General features: G+C 43.4%; 1 protein-coding gene across 1 annotated transcript in view; it reads left to right on the forward strand.

Moving 5' to 3' along the window:
* DOCK2 (dedicator of cytokinesis 2) overlaps positions 1 to 21,390 on the forward strand; it is a 368,348-nt gene that overhangs the window by 117,167 nt on the left and 229,791 nt on the right. The window contains exon 26 of the mRNA XM_081036150.1: positions 15,417 to 15,565. Coding sequence (XP_080892276.1) covers positions 15,417 to 15,565 — 149 coding nt within the window. The remainder of the gene's footprint in view (positions 1 to 15,416; positions 15,566 to 21,390) is intronic.

The following is a 21,390-nucleotide window of genomic DNA, read 5'->3' on the forward strand; positions in this document are numbered from 1 at the left end:
ACCCTTTATTACTCACCTGGCATAAACTACTGCTTGACCTAGACAAGTGATAGACAAGTGATCAGGTGGCTTGTAAGGCCAATTTAAAGGTAGTGCTTTGCCCACTTGCTTCCAAAGCTGAGGGATGCAGGGGCATATATCCTCAGCAGTCAGCTTCTGTTGGATTGTAGTCGATTTTATCGATTTTTTTTTTTTTTCAGCACAACAGCTTCAAAAGGCTCTTTTGCCCCAAAGTAGCTGATCTTTTCAAATCTTAGCTATTTCCTCCTGGTAAAACGGTCAGATAACAGGGTAAATGCAATTAACAACCACATACTTTAGATGATGAGGACATATTCTAGAACAGGTTTAACGGTTTCACAAAACACAGACACATCAAGTTGAGCCAATTCTTGGAGAGACTGTCTAATCCAACCTCCTCAATTTTACAGCCAAGGGAACTGGTCCAAAGAGTGGGCACGACCTGCCCAAGGTCACACGATGAGCAGAAATGGGAAGGCAGGAATCCCAATTTTAATTTATTTTAACTTGTATTTCTCAAAGTGTGGATAGATACCATCGTAGGCAAAATTGTTTTCCTTGGCATGAAGGATAATTTTAGGTATGCACAGATAAAGTACTCTATCACAGAGGCAGATTGTTCCTTTTCTTTCAACTCCCTTCCAATCTTTCTGATTACATGAAAGATTGTATACATTTGCTATTTGTCTTTAATCTTTCTCTGCTAATATCCTTTAGTAACAAAAATGGAGCAGACCTCAGGCTTAAGCTCCTCTTAGAATTTAATAAGTGTTTTGTTCTCAGAGTATTGATTGTTACACTTACCTTCCATCTATGGCAAGCAATACAGGTTTTGCATTTGAAGTAGCATATTTTTCTTTTAAAATAAATTTAAGCAGATTAGAATGAATCTCCTTTATGAAAAAATATTAAGTAAAGAATAGTGAAGGCTGTAAATTATGAGGAGGACATGGTAGATTTCACGTTGGCAAAAATAATAGTTAAAGTGTGGAAAATATTTGATTCTGCCCTTTCAAATACTCTAAGTCCTTTGAGGATAAATGCTGCTGAATCGTAGTCTCCTTCTTATTCATGTTGTGCCTTTTTTTTAATGTAGCAGCCAGAAAAACAATGATTAGATCTAAAAGGAGAACATAAAAACAATCCATACACCAGAGATGAACTCAGAAATATCGACGATCTTATTATTGGTAACTTTCCTACAAGCTAAAAAGATTGGTAGCCAATTTAGTTTCGTATGTAGGTATTTTTGTGTGTACCTTACATTATAAACTATATGCTTTTTACTGAGAACAGAAACTGGTTTTATGTTTCAGGGACGAATGTTCTATTTTAATATTCTATTTTAGACCTCACTCTTGTCTTGTGTTCCTCTTCTAAGAAGGTACTTTCATTTCTGATTATCTTGCTATTCAATGAGAGGGTTATCAATGGAAAGAAAAGGTGGCAAAATGCAATTTATAAAACATTTTCCCACTATCTCCACATTTTAAAGATTAGAGTGTATAGAATGAATGGAATAGGAATATTAAAGTTATTCGTCAAATGGGGATGTAGGTAACTTTTCTTTTTCCTATAACTTACATATATCAGGTGAATACATAGAAAGAAAGATGTCCTACGTTGCACTTTTTGGGTGATTTCCCCATTATCTTTAACAGCTAATCTTCCAAGACTGTTTAGTTTGTTTTTCTGTTCCCTGAAGCAAAAGTTCCTGTTTACCTATAACTTAGTTACCCAGAAATCCTGGAGCTCTGAAGGCTAGTTACTACTAGCCTGGCAAGAGCTTGCCTTTGATCAATATCACATTGAACCCATTCATGCTTCCTTCCACTGGACATTATGGTTTTTGTTTTGTCTTGTTTTGTTTTCCCTGGGCTGCTCCTTGAGTGAAAATTTATTCTCATTTAGAGGAATCTGGGGGGGAAAATAAAAAGGAGGGCAGAGTCAACTTCTGGTGACATATGGGCAGTTAAGAGTCAGGTATTTGAAAAAGGGGCTTCTGAATCAGTAGAGATTTTACTAAGTGACTGGTGGAACTACATTAGAATTCTGAGATGCCAAGAAATAATGCTACATCTATGATAGCTACTAAAAAGACTGCATTGCTAAATTCAGGGCTAGGAAGTTTCATGATAATACATTCTTTTTTAGTATCAAAGATTAACAGGATAACTTGCTATTAAAGTTAATTCAGACACACTGCTAATAGAAGAGGCATACAAAATTAATTGATACGGCGCCTCTGAAATTATGATCACTCACTCCTCCATGGCTGATGCTCTTTGTTTTGCTAAGATGGATACTTCATGGATACTTCAGTTCATAGTGGGGCATCTTTGGCCCTTGGGGAGTTTGGAAAGCTTAGGATGTGGTCTCTTCAGTCCTTAATCCCTGCCAGTTCTCTGCTGGGTGTTTCCATGCTGGGATGTGTGCACTTTGTCACCAGCTTTTGGTTTTAACAGTTAATGAAATAATGGAACTGAGCTGAGATAAGAAGAGGGTGGAAGGTAGGAGAACAAATGGGAGAGAGGAGGGAAGAGCTGCTCCTTCTTCATACAAGAGATTCTCCAAATAGAGCTGGAACAGCTTCTTTGGGTCCCATCAAGATGGCTGCTTTGAGTGCTGTGGGGGACCAAGGCTCGGCTCCCAGGGGGACGCAGCCCAGTCGTGAAGAGCTCAGGCTCCGCCATCTGAATGCTGGACTGGGAGCCCTGGTGCGATATCCCAGGCAGTTTGCTGGACTTCCTCAAGCGTCAACATGTGCGCCTGTGGAACAGGGAAAATAATAATACCTATCTGATAGCAATATATGCTTTTTAAACTTTTGGGTATAATTTCCATATCGTGAAATGCACAAATCTTAAGTGTACAGCTCAGTGAATTTCTTACACAAAGATATACAGCCATGCAACCCCACCCAGGTAAGACATGTCGTATTTCCATTGCCCAGAAAGTTACATATGGATATTTTACAAGTTAAATAATAATAATAGATTACACTTTCACGGTGCTTTGCATGGACCAGGTGTGCTGTTCTGAGTGCTTTACATATGGTATCTTATTTCACTCTTACTGCCTTGTATAAGGAGGTGCTCTTATTATCTCCACTTTACAGGTGAAGAAACAAAGATATAGAAAGATTAAGTGACTTGCCCAAGGTTACAAGGACAGTAACTGAGATCCCTGCTGTTCACATCCACACTCTACTGCATCGTTATGTGGCCTGGTCATTATTAAGTGCATCAGAGGAATGAAAACAGAGCCCCCTAACACTGACAGTTCTTCCCATCCCTCCTCTTTATAGTCCGGTTTATGGCGCGGCCTTGCCTTGGGCCAGCAGGCTAGAGAGTCCCTGAGGGAAAGGGCCAGGTGTTAGCTACTGTTCCATCCCACCTTCAGCAGCCAGGTGCGTTGTAGGTTTTTCCTTGACTGTTGTTCTCAGAATACCCTGCTTTCTAGTTCCCATTCATTCGTCACTACTTGGTAAGGTGACAATGTGGACAAACCTATCGGTTAGATCACCTGGGCAGTTCCGGCTGCATAACCACCTTTGGGCTCTGTCTAAACCTTGTCTTTGTGATGATCTAAAAATTTCACTTGAAAGTCCCTCATGGTCCCAAGCCCCTTTCGGCTCCATTGTCCCACATTCCCATATTCAGTCCCCGTTCAGACCTCAGTCATGACTACTTTTCCCATCTTCGCCTTCTCCTCCTCCTCTTTGTCTTCTTTCCCTTCTCTTTATTGTCACTTCACCACGGTCTTCATGATCATCACCAAATAAACTTTAATAAGCCACTCAGTCTGTTAAATGCACTGTAATTGCCCCTTATAAATTCTTTGTGGGAGACCTCCATGTTTAGTGTGTCTTTTGTATAGCTCAATTCATGCCTTCCTTTTTGTACTAGATCATTTTCAGACACATTTAGCAAGCTGTCCCTTTGACATCTCTATTTTAATGTCAAACTCAACATTTCCAACATTGTAGTCATCAAATTCATAAAAACCTTCGTCTCTTCCATTATTTTTCTGCCAGTCATTTGGAGCTAACCCTCATGAATCTTGTGCCTCATGTTTTGCTTTCAATCAAATACTAAGGCCTTTGAATCTTTCTTACATATGCCTTGAATCTGGTCTCTTCTCTCCATCTTCACCACCTATGCCCTGGTCCTATACGCCCCTCTGCCATCGGTAATGTTTGACATTTGCTCAATAAATATGTATTCAAATGAATAAATGAGGGTGTCGTGTAACGACAAGCACAGAACACCTCCTGCTTGTTCTGAGCCCCCTTCCATGCATTATTTTCCTGTTTTACATAACCAGATAACACAATCAAATAAGTAAAAAGCATTTGCTCTTCTCAGGTTCTCTTTAGAGCGAAAATCCCACAATTGGATGTCAAAAGCAGCTAACCCCTACTAGTCTTAATGTAGAACATTAACATTTTAACTCAATATTTCTCTTAAGAATTTTGTGCAGAAGAAGCTATGTCTCTCCAAAGGAATTGGTTCTCTTCTACCTTAATGATCACAGAACCTGATGGTTTCCTTTACCACCCTGATAGATAGTCTGTCATGCAAGTGAGGAGACACATCTTATGCGTAATTGGGACCCTTACGTCCACTTTTACATTGGCATATCATCTTCTGTCTTCTTTTATTCTTTTTGGACTAGGATAGCGTGTGAAGAGATACATATAACCAATAGACCAGCACATCATGCCCTAAATAAAAGAGGAATGTCAGTTTGATAAAAGTAAAATTGGAGATTCATCGTCAGGGACTTGAACATATTTGCCAACACACTGGGTTTCATTGTATGCGTTTTTTATACTGTTCCCATCAGTTGACTGGTTCTTTTCTTTATTACACTTGGATGCCCAAGGGCAGGGACCATATATTGTTCTCTCTTTGTAAGAAAGCTCATTACATGTCGTTGACTGATATTTATTCTCTCTACTTCCACCCTTCTCGGGCTTTTCCCAGTTTCCTCTTCGTTAGCCTTAAAGTCCAAACAGAATCTCTTCCATCCTTTCGTTTACATATCAGGCCTACGTGTGTGATTCATTTCTTAAATCACTCTTTTGCTTTGGGCCTTCTAGGGAAGAAAGGCTCTCTTGGCTCTGTTGCATGAATGGAGAAATGAAGCAGGCAAACGACCCTGCATTCTCCACCTGCTTAGCTGAGGCCTTTTAGAAAAGAAAACCAGGCCAGAGGAGAAATTCTCCCCATTTCCATTTTTATTTACAGGGGAAGAAAATGGCAATGATTTTTCCCCCCTTCCTCTTTGAAGTTTGTTTCCAACTCTTCAGCTTGTTTGAAATACATTACACATCTCTATTTTCCCTTTGTAATAAATAACAGTAGATTTTAAATGTGTGGGGCTGGCAGTGAGAGGGACCCCAGCCTCCTCTTCTTTGGAGCTGTTATGGGTGAGGTGAGGGAAGGAGAGACCCAGATGATGATTGCAGACAATTACACAGCCATTCCATTTTGCTAATGCTTGAATCCAGGAGAATTTTCTCATTTAATTCTCTGAAATGAAGGCCCCTCTGTTAGCCTTAAAATATAAACAAGAGGCTTTTAATGTGCGCTTCCCCCAGAAATGGAATACCAGCTGCTCATATTGATCCAAAACATTGCTGTTGGTTTTTTGTTCTTTTTGGTATTTGTAAGTTTTGTGATGGCAGTGACATAGGATCATTCATGGGCGGCTTGAGGATTGCTGGTAAGTGGCGTTATTATTCTAAGTTGCAAACAGAAATGTAAAATGATGTTCAGAGAATCCTTGCCGGAGTTCTCCTTTAGACTATCCACATACAAAAGGGAGCATAAAAATCTGAGGCATATAGCCCAGTGATTTCAATGTATACCCGCCTCTTGAAACTCAGGGCTCCGAGTTTGATATTTCAGGCAAAGCACACTTTGTTTGAATGCACAAATAATAGCTTCAAGTCCATTTCATTCCAGCATGTCTGGGCCAGGTGTTGTGTCAAATACGTCAGCTACAGCTGAAGGAAACTGAAGTTTCAAAATGTTCTGTTTTGCAGTCAAAAACTTCTTAGGAATAGCATAGACCCCCTCGCCTCATTGCACGCACTGACTACAACTGAATGTGGATAATGTTTTATTGGGATCCTCTTATGAAATAGGCATTTTAATCCCCATTTTTAGAGGAAGAGAGGAACCTTGACTCATAGCTCTTCTATTTTGAATCTGAAAGGGAGAGCATTGCTATGAGGGGAATACTCTTTTAAAGACTGCCCGTCAGTTTTTCTCTATCTCTCTGAGACTATTTCTGTTTACTTTGCTCATTTATTCAGTTATTTCCATTCGCACTGTACACCTGAAGCTGAATAATATTGTATATCAGCTATCATTTTATATATATATATGTAGACATGGGATATGGAGTATAGCATAGGGAATAGAGTCAATGGAGTTGTATAGTAATAGGTATGTACGACGTCAGAGGGGCAATAGGTTGAGGGAGGGGGGTTATCACTTTGTCACGGGTGAAATGTCTAACTATTGCATTGTTTTGTACACCTTCAGCTAATAAAAAAAAGTTTACAAAAACTAAAAAAATTAAAAAAATAAAAATAAAAAAGACGCCCAGATGACCCAGTGCGGCCCCAAGGTTTCCCATTTGCTTCTCCTTCCATTAGCCAGGCCGAGGAGGTGGGGGATAGTCTCCTAACCGATTGACCTGCACTCACTCATGTGGCATCACTGATATCATCATTCTACGCCCTTAGGGAACAAATCAGATTTGGGGTCATGACTCAGTTGACCATATCTGCACCTTTATTTTCCTGAAAGCACTTTCTACAGAGCTGGATTACGGTTGAATGGGCGAGCTGGCAGGGATGAGGCTGATCAGCAATGGAGGGGCCAGTGATCTCAGGAAGTGAGAAGGGGTAATCGAAAGTGCAAGTACCTGTCAGACACATGGATTCTGCCCCAATAGCGATCAGAAAGGGTCATGATACGTCACCTCTGCGTCCCCTTCACACCATGGGAGAAACTACTCCAGGTGTCATCTTCTCTCCCCTTCACTGTTATAGTATGGAGGAAGGATAGCTTGTGAACATGGGTTCTGGAATCACATTTCCTGAGTTGAAATCCCAGCTCTGCCCCTTACTAGCTGCGTGATCATAGGCAAGTTACTGAATCTGAGCCTCAGTTTTCCTCATCCATAAAATAGGTATAATGATATACTTCTTTATAAAGAGAATGTCATAGTGAGGGCCCAGTAAATATGAGACCTCTTCTTTCCCTTTACAAAAAGCCTTCTTGGTGTTCTCCTGCCTCCCTTTCTAGGCCTTCCCCCTACTCTCCATGAAAAATACAAAAACAAAACACATTTTTCTCCACCCAGTGATCAGACTCCTTATTATGGGTCTTGGGGCCTGATGAGATCTGGCCCCAGCCTAACTCTCCAAGTTTGTTGTTTCATGTTACGTTCCCCTTTTTCTATAATCCAACCACACTTATCTCCATGTGATTCCTGCAACATGTTAAGCAAATGTCCACCACAGGGCCTTTGCATGCCGTTTTCTCTGCTTGGAATGCTTGTCCCTGAGATCTTTGTAGGTTGTTCCCTTTTCACCCTCAGGTCTCAGCTTAAGTATCTTCATCTCAGAAAGGCCTTGTTGACTGCCCCTGTGGCACAGTCTTCTCTGCCCACCCCAAACTCATGTCACCCCATTAATTGTCTCACTGGCAACTGCCAGTATTCATTGTTACAGCATCAGCTCTCAGTGCTCTGCCGGGGTCTCCTGCGATCCATGATCATTTTGGTGGATAGCTTCACCAAAGCTTTGTCTCCCAGCAGCCAGTCAGCCTCCCAGGGCTGTTCAGGCGGCAATGAGTGCCTGAGATCGAACATCCCGAGGGTCTCAATACTCCAGCTTCTTTGCCCTGTGGCCCCCATTGTCTCCACAGCTTTCCCTGTGGGAGACTTGCCTGCCTTTGCACCCTGCACGGCCTCCTTCCCTTCATTCATCTTCCAGTGTTTTCTGGAACCTTGCTTCTGGAAAATCTGACCCAAGACAATTATTATCCTCTGAAATTGTTTCTGACACCCCACTACCATCTACTATCCATGAGAACAGTGTCCCTTACAATAAGTATTCATTGATATAAATATATCACATATAGACTAGCAGAGTTTACAAATTATATTTATAATCAGTGTGACATTTTCTAGACACAAACATACTCATATTCTCTTAAAAACCCCAGCATTTACATATCCATATACCCTCCCTGCTGTCACTAGGCTTCTAAATGGCAAACACCACCGTACTATAGGGCATTTACCTACAGGTTTAGTAATGCATGTATTATGTTAAATATAAAGGATATAAGGTAAAAGCAATAGTTTGGTTTGGACTTGAAATGGGTAGCTAGAATAAAGTTCTGGAAGTACTTCCTTAGGGTTTTACTGCCTAACTATGTTTCCATCACTCTAAGCTACCTGAAGAGGACTTTCATAGTTGCTGAGTTTTGAAATCTCTAAATGGGCATTTTGCTCGGCTGGGGAGCTCTATTTTGGCCCTCAGGGTTCATAAAGTCAAGACGTACATCATGGGGAGACAGGCTGGACTGGAGTGAATGATGGTTCCGGATATTGTAATTAGCCGTGTCTCCTAGGAGGCGAGGAAGTGAATCATGAGGCACTGCTGAAGAACGAGGTGGGGGGAGCGCTAGTAGGGTTGTAAAAGGCTTGTAACCAATCTGGAGTATGAAGTTTGTGGATACTTATTGATTTCCTAGTGGGTGGATGACTTTTCTTCGAGTCACACTGGCTGGAGGAGGGAGCCATGAGAACAAATCGCTATCAGCCAGACCAGAGAGGTGTCTGTGAAGGTCCTTTGTGTCTAGGTGACCGAACCAGGTGGCCTCTGACATCTGCAAATGGAAGAAAAGTCGCCCAGCAGAGCTGGGCTTACACTGCCCAGATCTTGCCTGGGAGAACTAGGGATTTTAATTAGGGTTTTTCCCTGCTTGCCCAAAGTCCTAGGGCAACCACAGTTTCCTTCCCATCCCCAAGAATGTTGAGCTGAGCTGAATTTGCCTTTCAATCAATAGGAACTTGGCTAAAGCAGGATGAGTTTCACCTTAAAGCCTGTGAAAAATCAAACAGGACTGAAACGTCGATGAAGCCATACTGGTGACAAGTTAGGGGCTGGCTATGAGCCGAGGGACCCTCCCAGGGAAGGCTACACAGGCAGACCTTTAGACACGAGGAACCCACACTGAAGAAGTGACTGAGCCCCCGACACAGGCAGGGTGCTTGTGTTTAACTTCCTCCCTGTAGTAAGAGAGGGGCTCCAGAATATTCTCAAGTCTCTTCATTCTGCTGGTGGATCCAGGGTGTACCTGGGATTGGAGATCAGCCATCATTTTCGTAGCGGGGATGTAAGATGCCAGTCTCGTCTTCATGTATTTTATGAATGAGTCATTCATGAAATACGTCCACCTCAGCTTCAAGGAGGAGAGAGCTAATGGCTTCTCTGGATGGACATTGTGTTATATGCAAAAGCCTCTGCTGACCCTCCCTCAGTTCTGGGATGAGGCACATGCAGATTGGTGTAGGGCTGGTACCGAACCTCTCAAAAACCTTGAGGGATGATGGTGTACCTACCCCAACTACTAGAGACAATTTGAATTTAGAATGTGGGCAATTGCACCTTTTGTTTGCAGCTTTCGGCCTCAGCTTCATTTCTGGGGTGATGACAGGAATCTCACTGGTTGTCCTCTTACTAGACCGTGCCCTTAGAGTAGGGCAAATGGTAAGACAGAAGTGTGGTCTGGCTGCTCCAAGAGCACAGAACAGGGTCACCCATGTTGGAGTTCAGGTGTCAGGAAAATTGTCCTTGGGGATTTGGCATCTGAGTTAAGGCCTAGATGGCACGAAGGAGTTAGTCAGGTGAAGCTGGGTGGGTAGAGCATTATGGGCAAAGAAAAAGAAGCTCAGAAGGAGGAGAGGCCATGGCTGGGCCGGTGTAGGAGGTGCTTGGTCACAGGGGACTTCAGCTAGGTCAAAGAGCTTAGTAAACTCCCCCTCATGGGCATAGGACATAGGAAGGGAGTCCTATGATCAGGTTTGCATTGTGGGAAATTCCTACCACTGAGACTGGAAGTGGGGAGGCCAGTTTGGGAACTTGGTACGGAAGATGGAGGAGGTGACTTGGGTCAGAGCGGACATGACTTCATGGTGGAGTAGGTGGTGCTGGGGAGAGAGAGCAAGACTATGTGATGGGACGTCTTCACCCTGAGAGTGAGCACAGGAGAAGGAGCAGACCCCAGGGGAAGCCTGGGCGCCCGGATGTGATTGTCAGGAGTGTTTCCCTCCTGGACCTGCACTGTGGCTGTGGTCAACTGATGTATGTTTAGCCCGATGCATCTCAAGGTGGTTTTCCAAAGTAGTCAGAGGATCTCCATTTTGTTCTTTCTGGGGCAGATTTTAGGGAGAAGGAAGTAAGGAAAAGGGCCATCTTATTTGCAGTGTCCCTGAGTCATGAAGTGATTGCAACTACATATCACACTTCAGGAGAGCTGTGCATTCATGTAGCAGCCCCTTCTGCCATAGGACAAAACTTTCTCGAAGAAGGAAGAAACCAGAACCCAGAAACACTGCATTTTCCTCTCCGCAGTCATTTTGACCAACGAGAACTCTTTTTCTGTGAAAATACAGAGTCGAATAGCACTGTGGGTTCCTAAGTGCCTGGTCTGAATTACAATTCCGACTTGTCACCTCATGGCAGGTCTCCCAGCCTTTGCCAGGCATCAGGTCCCCAGGCTGGGTTTGCAGGTCTCCGAGATTCATCGCCTCTGCCTAAGAAGACTGATCTAAGGCTCTGCAATGTTTATCTTTTAAATCATTTGTGTTTGTTTGCTTAACAATCAAGTCACAGTTTAGAGATGCTGCTTCCTGAAGCTTCACAGACTAATACAATTTCACAGCTCCAATTACAAATGAGAAACATTATTTCATCTCAAAACAGAGGAGCCAGGCGTTTCTGAGAAATCATGGTTAACAAGAAGACAAAAGTACTTTCTGAAAAACAGGCTACATTATTAATGCCTTCCTCAGCTAACATCTTGCTGACTGTCCCTACCAAGAGCCTTTGTCTTGTGGGGATGCTGCTGGTTTTGCTAATCTGCAAAGCAGATGACTTTCAGATTGATAAACCCCTGCCTGTTTCTGTGGGGACCAGGTCTGCAGTTCCGGCAGCCACAGGGGACTGTAAACAATGTAAACATGTCCACTGCCTTTCCACCTAGCAAATGTATCCTTCCTCCTGCCACTGCCTCTGAACCTATATTTTATGGAATCCTAGAATTTTGGGTGGGGCTCAACAATCATTCAGCTCAACCCCTCATCTGATACTTTGAATACCCCCTTGTCATCCGTAACCATAGACAGCTACCTACTGTTTAGGTGCTTCTAGGGGTGGAAAGCTCACTATCAGACCTTTCCCTGAGAAGTTACTAATTTAGCTCAATTTTAAGTAGAATTTAAAGTCTAGTGCCTTCCCAAGGAGATCTTTATTAATATCTAAACTCTCCCAACTGGCCTTTTCCCTTGGATTCATATCTTTGTAATGGAATCTCACTGAGGGATCTCAACTAAAATACCAACACTGTGAACTTTTAAGGAAAAATCTGACCTTAGTTATTCCACAGCTCTGTTTTAATAGCCAGTCCTAACAGCTTGCCAATCCCAAGAGATAACCGCACTAGGTTTTTTCTTGTCTACTTAAGTCTGCTTCTTGTCTCTGTTAGCTCTGTGGCTGTGATGGACAGGTAAACCCTGGTCATCCCCTTCCCTCCCCAAATAGTGACTGGCACTTGGGGAACCTTCAAAACATGTAGTAGACAGCCTGTGTGAATGAATGATTTAATTACCTGAGTTGGTGAGCCCTTTATCTATCTACCTTTACCTATCTCATTCCTGATCCCGTTTTACAAATGGAGTTTTAAATGATTTTTAATCTTTGGTTAGAAAAGGCTGTTTTAGACATGAAAATGTTCTCTTCTTCTACTTTAAACTCAAAACAATTGACTGCTCTTGATCTGTTTCTTATCACCTTCCTTCAAGGTCTTAACAAACTTATAGCTTTAACAGAAGGCAAGAGTGTTGTATCAGAAGCTAGAATCTAGGAGAGTGGGACCCAGAAATTTTATTCTCATTGTCACCCCCTGGACGACTACAGGGCATGTTCTCTGGTCTCTGCCCATGGGTCTTTTCCTGCAGCAGCTACCCTGTACACTACAGTGACATGACATGAATCTCCTTAAAACACATCTTTTGGTGACTCCCTTTTGCCCCGAAAACTGTGGAAGAACAAGACTTTTTCCATTTCCTTCGTTAGCATCGTTAGTTTATTTCACTTGCAAACTTCTCAAAGAGGAAGACTTGACGTTTCTTACCTAACTTAACAAGAGAAGGCACAATGTTTGTTTTCTGGTTGGGTTTAATTATGACAAACAACTTCAGTGAAGGCAGAACTAGAACGTTAAGTTTCATGAAGTTGGTGAGGTCATTCATCTCCCAATGACCAACTACGATATCAAATGAATTCACTTAGTTTTTCTACAGCAAGCATTCTAACACATACAATTTCCTCTAACAAAGCATTTCAAAGTTACAAATTAACAGCCTTTAGAAGATAACTGTTACAAACATACTCCAGAATGAACATTGCAAGGACATTTCTTGACCATTTTTAAATAATAGATCTGGACAAAAATTCAACTTTATGGTGACAAGATATGCACTAATATTTGTCAACTTTATGGTGACAGGATATGGGTAATATTTATATACCAATTACCATAACATTTAACTTAAACAAAGGGTAATGGCTAACTTAGTACCTTGTACTTTCAAAAGTCCGTAGGCCAACAATTTTCGAGTCTAAATTAAGTACCTTTGAACCTGTGTCCTATGATTTCATCTACAATTTTGAACAAAGCTGAATCACTTTTTGTTTTTTTTGGCCTGTACTTTTCTGTTTCCATAGAATTATAACCTAACACCTCCCGTTGCATGTAAGAACTTCCCTTTCAAGTGCTAACTCCCATTATTCTCCTTCCAAAAGACTAGTCTTTCTATGGCAATATTACTGTGTTTCCCCAAAAATAAGACCTAGCTGGACAATCGGCTCTAATGCATCTTTTGGAGAAAAAATTAATATAAGACCTTGTTTTATTTTACTACAATACGAGACCAGGTCTTATATAATTTGATAAAATAAAATAAAATAATAAAATAAAATAAAATGAAATTCTGGGTCTTATATTAATTTTTTCCTCCAAAAGACACAATGGAGCTGATGATCTGGCTAGATCTTATTTTCGGGGAAATACGGTATCTACTTATTAATGATCATCTCAAATGATACCTCTTACATTCACTCAACCAAGATTTACTCAATTGCTGCTGTGACCCAGGTATTGCGTTAGGCACTTGACATTTGGTACAGCTCTCATGGAGCTTACACTTTGGTTGGACGAATGGACATTAATTAATTATACTAATTAGACTTGAATTACGAACTGAGATTGGTACTCTGAAAGAAGGGGCGTAATTCTATCAGAACCTGTAAGGTCTTCCATGAACCTTCCAACCAGAGCTCATTGCTCCCTCCTGAAGCCCTCAAGGCATTTTATGACTCTAACAGTTGGAATGCTTTGATTGTGAGCAACAGAAACCTCCTCTGCTCAAGTTAAGTAAAAACAAATGTATTCGGAAGATAGGCAGTCTTTCATAGAATCCGAGGAAAAGCTGGGGCCCAGACAGAGAGGAGAGACCCGGAATCACCCCGGAAGAGGAAGCAGCAGGCACCCCTGGGCAGCCTTCTCAGGGCACTTGTGCATAAACAGCGAGCTCTTCATCCCCTGATTAAGAGGACAGGCTCTGCCCTCAGACTGGGTCCACTCTTACCAGTTGTGTACACTTGGGCGAGTCCCTCTGTTTCCTCATCAGTGAAAGGGGGAAACAATACTGTCTACTTCCTAGAGTCGTGAAGATACTGATGTGATTCACACAAGATAGTTAAAAAGGTACCTGGCACATTGTGAACATTCAGTCTGTTAGCAGTGTCAGCAATTACTGTTACCAAAGTTTTCTCAGGATTCAAACTGCAAGGGTCATCCTAATTAGGGTCAGGTGTACAGCCCTTGTCCAAAGGAGGGCAGGGAGCCTTATTATAATCATCCCAGGGTTATATCCCACAGCAGGGTGGCTCTCAGAGTGAAACCAGGCTGCTAAGTCAGAAGAAGGCGTAGACGTTGGCTGACAGAACAAGAGATGTCCTCTACTTCTTTCCACCTTTATCTTATTCTGTCTTCTGCCATTGCTGTTTGTTTTTGTTGCTAATCACCTCTGTCAGGTTTTAAGTTTCTAACGGGCAAGAACCACGTTTATCTCTTTACTTCCAGAAATACAACGCCTGTCACATCAAAGATGTTCAATATTTATTTGTTGCACTGAATTAAAATGATATCCCGGTGTATATGAGCCACATTTCAGCTCAAGAAGCATCTGCGTGGAGATGGCTTGAAAATTTGGGGGACTTTTCTTTTTTTTTGTTTTTGTACTTCAGGGTTTCCCGTTTTTAAGAGAAATATAGACACAGTGCTGTGTAGGATTTCAGAACCTTCCAGAAGTCTTCTGAGACAGCAATGTCAAGAGACATACCCCCTCTGCAAAATTTATTTAAAATGAAAGCCCTTGTGCAGAAAGATGCAAATGAAAGGTTGTCATTTTTGTACTGTATGTGCCAGTGAAAAATGTCTATCAATAGAGGTATGAGTAAATAAACAAATATACCCATAACAGAAAATACTATAAAATAGGTACAGATAATTAAGTAGATCCCTACATGTAATAACGTAGAAAGTACTCTAAGAAATATTGGTGAGTGAAAAAAAATCAAGGCACAGAAACAATACATATAGTATAGTTCCTTTTAATAAAAAAACAAACAAAAACAAAATGACGCTATGTATTTTATACTGATACATACATAAAGCAAAAAAATCTTGAAGGTTTATCATCACAATATGATATGCCTCATTTAAATGAAAGGTCAAATCAAAACGATACTGCAGGTTTCATATTGGTACATTTTTATATGTATGTGCATATATATGCGTAGGATAAAATAATGGGTTACCTCTGAGCAGCAGAGGTGGGGGTGAGGGGCCAGAATTGGAATGATGTTCTCTGGAAATCTCACCCTAATTTAATATTTAAATTTTTACAAGGAGAACATATTCATAAATTACTTATTTAATGAAAAACACTCAAAATGAGAAAGGAAAGAAACTGAAAAATGAGGAAGCTCAAGTGCCTCTGAACTTCCTTCCTTCCAGAATGTCGGGACATCCTGCTTCCTGTCATCACCAAAGAGCTGAAGGAGCTGCTGGAGCAGAAGGATGACCCGCAGCACCAGGTGCAGGAGAAGAAGTACTGTGTGGAATTACTCAACAGCATTTTGGAGGTGCTCAGCTGTCAGGACGAGGTGAGTCCTCGCGATGGCGGAGCTGCTCTGGCCTCAGACCAGCGCTGAGCTGATGATGCTCTAAAATATTCATGCTGATGAATAGTCATTGAAGCCTGAAGATAAAAGTCAGTGGCGCGTGCAGCGGGCTTCCTTGTCCAGTGACTAACCCTCACGGCTGTGAAAGATGGTTTGGGGACTGGAGTTAAACGTGTAGCGTTTGTCAGCATATGTCTCATTGGCACGTCCTTCTCATGGTGTAGGTCGGCCATATTGCAACTTTTTAGATGACTCGTCCATCACGAACGCCTGGTTTTCAGGGACGGGAGGGGGCGTTTCCTGCACCTATGTGGTCAACCCCCTCCCCAATCCCAAAAAAACCCTCTCATCTGCTTTCTTAGCCGATTCATTGTGGTTTTGTTTCTTCAGTTGTCTCCTGTGATGGTGAAAAGACGCATTCTGGACGCACAGATTGCTTAGGCCTAAGTTCTAGAGACAGTGTGGGGACGGGATGGTGGCAGGGAGGTGGCTGCGGCAACCAAGGCCATGCTTACTTGGTAGACGTCACTCAGAGATTCTGCAGTGGTTAGACTACAAGGAAAGTTTCAGGGAGCAGGTGGGGAGCTTCCAAGGGGAGAATCTGCAGGAGACAGGAAGGGAGATGGAGTGGAGACAATGGTCAAGATTGAGAGGCAGAGATTCTACACAGGCCCAGAATTCTCAAGACTTGGGAGTGGGCGGTAAGGGTTCTTGGTCTGACGCAGGTTCCTTTGGCAATCTCACCTTGTCCTTGAGTAATGTTGATGAAGTACCTGCCCCTAGATGGGCTGGATTCAGAGGGCCGGGTAGACCCAAACAACTAATAAGTCTTTTCTAAGTGTTTGTGTGAGCATTCCTCCCCTACACCCTAAAATCCTCAGAGCAGGGCTTTCTGGATGAACGGTATCTGTGATTCACTATGTTAGAAAACTGCCGAACAATATTCCTTTTACTGCTCGTATCCCATCGTCAATTATTATCACTTTCTTTGGGTATCTCTCTTCTGTTTCACCCGTTTTTAGCATCCTAATGAAGCTGCTTCTGATTTCATTGTTAGGTAACTACGGTAGTTTGACTGCTTCATTCTTCCAGTCATTCACTCATTCATTCATTTGTACCTATGAGGCACCGAGTGTGTGTCAAACGTTGGGTACACAAAGGTATGGTTTCTTTTCTTAAGAAAATCTTTACAGACATATAAAAAAGCAATTGCAATATAATATAATGACTAAAAGCGAGGTGCATACTAGGAGTACGGGAGCTGCAAAGACTTTTGAGTGTGGGTGCAAGCATTTTTGTCGAGGAAGCCCTTACAAAGGAAGTGAAGCTTCGGGGTGAGTAACGATCACAGCTGCTGCATTAGTTGCTGTTTTCTAGACACTGTGCTAAATACAGTCCATGCCTTCTTCCTGCTCACCCTAATCGGTGCTAAGGATTATTATGCCCATTTTACAGATGAAAAACCTGAAATTCATAAACTTAATGTTCACGGCCAGACAGCAGATAAGTTGTACGGTCAAAATTCAAACCCGTGTCGCTCAGACTCCCAAATCTGCATAATCATAGGCACTGGGGATACAAAGCCCTGTCCTTTTCCTTCTCATTTTCTTCGCAGCTACCTTTTTTCTTGGGTAGAGGGAGGATAACACCCCAAACTGGTGGTCCAGATTCCCTCTGTGAGGATGTTATAATAGTGGTGTTTCCATATGCACATTCATGAGCCAGTTGCTGAACTGGTTCCAGTCTATGCGATTCGATCTTTAAAAGAAATTTTTAAGGAGAGTTTGGTCTTACTCTCACAGTGTAGGGACGTGAGGGTTAGCCCATCATTTCTCTAGACACATCCTAAAGAATGCTGCCTCTTCCTACAGAAAAGAATTTGCAGTGTTCCTTATATTGCAGTAATTCTCAGCTCCTTTTTCATGGAGAAAACCTCCTGGAGCCTTGGAACTACGCCAGTGGACCCTCGTTTGGGGGACACCCTTATAATGGGCTAACTGCCAGTTTCCTGATTGCGGTAGAAGGATGGCCCAGCTCACAGTTCACCTGTTAAGCAGCGATGCTGAGGCTTTGCCCATCCCATGGGAGTGGCCCCCTAGAGTTCTGTCCTGACAGGTCACCGTCACTTTGCACGTTGGGAAACACTGGACACTGGTGACAAGAGGCTGCTGTCTCACTCATCCTGGGCACTTGGGGCTTCAAAGCCAAGTAGTGAGCATGGCTGTGAGCTCCCCTTAGGGGATGGTGGCATCTGGACTTGAAGTGTGTGGGAGGTATGGTGTTACCCTTTGTTACCCCTGAGTGCACTGCTTTTATAATGACTTCTGACCGTGGGGACTAGCCCACCCCTTTCCCAGCGTGAGCAACTGTCTGCGAGATGAGTTATTAAATACTATTCTGACCACTGGGTTTGGTACAAGATTCTGATGCTTTTGGAGCTTTGCGTCTCACCTCTCCAGCTCACGAAGAGGGGAATCTCTCCTCTTCTCAAAAGCTTTTTCTTCGACAAGGAGATTTGTTCCGTAGCCATTATTACTTTCTGCTAAACTGAAAATCAGAAGTTCCAAATGTCTCACCTGAGTCTCTCTTGCTCTAGTACATAGTGGCTCTCAGCTCTGGCTGCACGTTCACGTCACCCAAGGAGCTTTTTAAAAGCAGCCGTGCCCAGACTCCAGTCCCCACTATTCTGATTTAATTGGTCTGGGGTGAGCTGGGACATGGTAGTGACAAGTCTCCCAGGTAAAGATAACAGGCAGCCAGAGGGCGGGGGGCTGGGGTGGGCGGGGGAACCACAGCTCTAGCGCAGAAGGTCTTACACGTGCGCACAAATCCAAGTGACTTGGACGAGCTGTTAAAACAGGGTTCTGATCATTAAGTTTGAAGGATGGGGCCCGATCATTTATTGTTCTAACAAGTTCCCTAGTGACGTGGATGCTATTGGTCCAGGACCACGCTTTAAGAACCAGTCCTCTAATATGACCTATTTTTTTTTTTTTCATCTTCAGTAGTCCCTGGAAATAGAACAGTTGGGCTCATCCTCAGTCCTTTACCTTCTCACTTGAAGAGTCCTTTCCAGTCTATAAAACCTAGCATCTTCCCATATGGCATTTAATAAACCGTAAAATGGCAAAATCTTCAAACCCGTTCATTTGTACTCATAACTTCATTTTCAGACGGCAGTAGGGACATGGCCTGTGCAAAGATCTGACTTTGAAAATCCAGACCATTGGGTGTGCTGTTTGGTTTCTACGGGCACCAACTTCTCAAAATTGGAAATTTGGAAGAAAACTAAAAGCTCCCAGGGTGAATGTCCTGGATTTTCCTTCTGGCTGTTAGGATCCTCTCCATTGATAACAGCACAGCCATCCATCCTTTTACTGGCTCTTTGTCGGAGCCATGGAACTGCCCACCTCCCCACCCCAAGCATAGACCGTATCTATCTACCTGCCGGATCCACAGCCCCAGGGCAGAACCAAGTGTGGAAATTTAGCAATTATAGTGCAGGATGACAAGATTCATCGCATGTTTGGGGGATGGAAAAGAGTGCTTGTCTCCAGCAGATTCTCATTGTTTGGCTAATTACAGCCCAGCATAGCAGGCCTGGCCTGAGGAAGCTATGTTCGCCTGTTATTCCCTTGTTCATTGTAACTCTGGGTGGCATATGACTCAGGGCGAGATGTCCACCTTAGCCTGGGTGTTGATATTTTTTTAACGCGGAGTTCAGTTTACTCACCCCACTAGCTTGAGTTGCTCTTAGTGTATGAAAAGGACAGATCCGGTGAAGGATGAAAGGCCTGCCTTCTGTCTGCACTAAGTCCTGTTCTCACCACCACCGACCAAGTCTAGTTGTCAACATAGGTGACTTGGACAGGTGGCTTTGCACTGCCTAGTTCTGTGCCCCGACAGCTGCTGAGTGACTCAGAAAAGCTCATTTTACAGCTGACCCAGAGGAGGTGGTTTTTCCCTCCTGAAATAGGGCTTGCATTTTCAGTTTTGATTCCTCTAACGGAAAGGAGAGTCATTGTTATGTCCCCTGCTTAGCAGTCACAAAGGGGGTAAAGTCGACTCCTGATTCTGAAGAGGACATGTGTCATGCAGGGTGTCAGGTGGGGTCTCTGCTCCCGCTCCCCACATAAGAACACAGGACACGGTGAAGCCAAAAAGGAACACCCACGGAGCCATAAGTAGGGGAGTCATATCACTATATTCTCGCCGGCAGCATCCGCCTCTCTGCAATCCGCTCTTGCTAGCCCCCATTTTCCAGCTAGCGTAGCCACACCAGTTATATTAGTGGCCAATGGCTTACAGGTTATAGCTGACGGCCAGCTAGCCACAGCTGATGGCCATCCAATCACAGTTGATGGCCATTTACTACCTGAGCCAGCACCTTTCTATGTGAGGCCGAGAGCCTGGAAAGTGCTCTCTGGGGCTCTGTCCCCACAACATGGCTTAAGCTGTGTCTGCATCATGGAGGTAGAGAATGCACAGAACAAGCTTTGTACAAATAAGCTCTTTGAGTCCATTCATTAAACCTGAAGGTTCTACCAAGGCACTCTATTGTCATGACTGGTTTGGGGGTTCTGCTTTTTGGACTCATCAGCTTAGACACTGGTAGGGAGGTCTTTTGCTCCTGCATTTTTTCTTGCTTGGAATGTCCTTCCCAGTTCCATTCTTTCTATGAAAGTAAGATCCTAAACTCCTTTCCATGTCCTTATCCTCTCCTCAACCCCCCACTGCACCTATTCAGCCCCGCCTGCCCCCCGCCAGGCAGGTTTAAGGATTTCCTTCTCTGTTCAGACCGATATTATAGCACTAATTGCTGTTTCATTTTCCTGTGTGTGTCCCCTGCCAGCCTTTGAGCACAGAAACTAGGAGAGCAAGCCTTATTCCCCCAACTTCGTAGCCTGGCCTCTTGCCAATTCCACCTTTACTCTCCATCTTCCTGCTCCATTAAAATTCTTTCAACCCCTCAGATGTTCTACACTCTGGCTTCTGGGCTGCTATGCATGCTATTGGTTCTGCCAAAACACATCACGTCCACTGTTTGCCACTAAACCCTACATAATGGTCAGAAGTCAGATGAAATGTCATCCTGCTGTGGTCCCAGGAGCAGCTAATGCTGCTCTATGTGGCACCTGTGTCGTTGACCTCTGTGGACCTACCTGCCTCTGGAACTAAGCGTGTCCTGATGAGAGAAATCACTTGCACTCTGCCCTCCCGAGCCCCCTGCCCCCCAACGCCTGGCACACAAAACTATCTGTTGAAGGAATTAATACACGAAAAGCACGACTTGCCCAAATCAACGGCAGGGCCTGACCTCTCCCTTGGGTCTCTGCTCAGTGCTAGCAGGATATGCTCCTTCGTCTTTTTGCTTTGGGTGTCAGATGCAGGGGTGAATTAATCACACTTTATGACACATTATCCTCATTGGTCTGTGCAAGGCCCTCCCGTGTGTGTGTGTGTGTGTGTCTTCCCTTTCATCCCTGTTTCTCACTCTCATTCTCCTGCCTCCCCCACCTGCAATGGGCAATCTGTCAGTGTGGTGCCTATGCATGTGTGATGTCGGGTGCATGTACTTTCTAATGCACAAACACACACACTCACAGGCACGCTTCTCCCGTACAGAGGATCAGGCATTGGCAGCAAAAAGGCATTAGCATCTTCAGCTCTGGGAGGGTCCCAGTGGGTGGGGAAGGGACAGTGGCACGCACAGGGTGTTGTCTGTCTAGACGGTGTTCTTGGTCCCGCGCTGCCCCTAACCTGCCATGCGTGAAAGAAACACGCGCAGGTCTGTGCTTGGGGACCTT

Source organism: Rhinolophus hipposideros (assembly GCF_964194185.1).
Source record: "Rhinolophus hipposideros genome assembly, chromosome: 23".
Classification (NCBI taxonomy): domain Eukaryota; kingdom Metazoa; phylum Chordata; class Mammalia; order Chiroptera; family Rhinolophidae; genus Rhinolophus; species Rhinolophus hipposideros.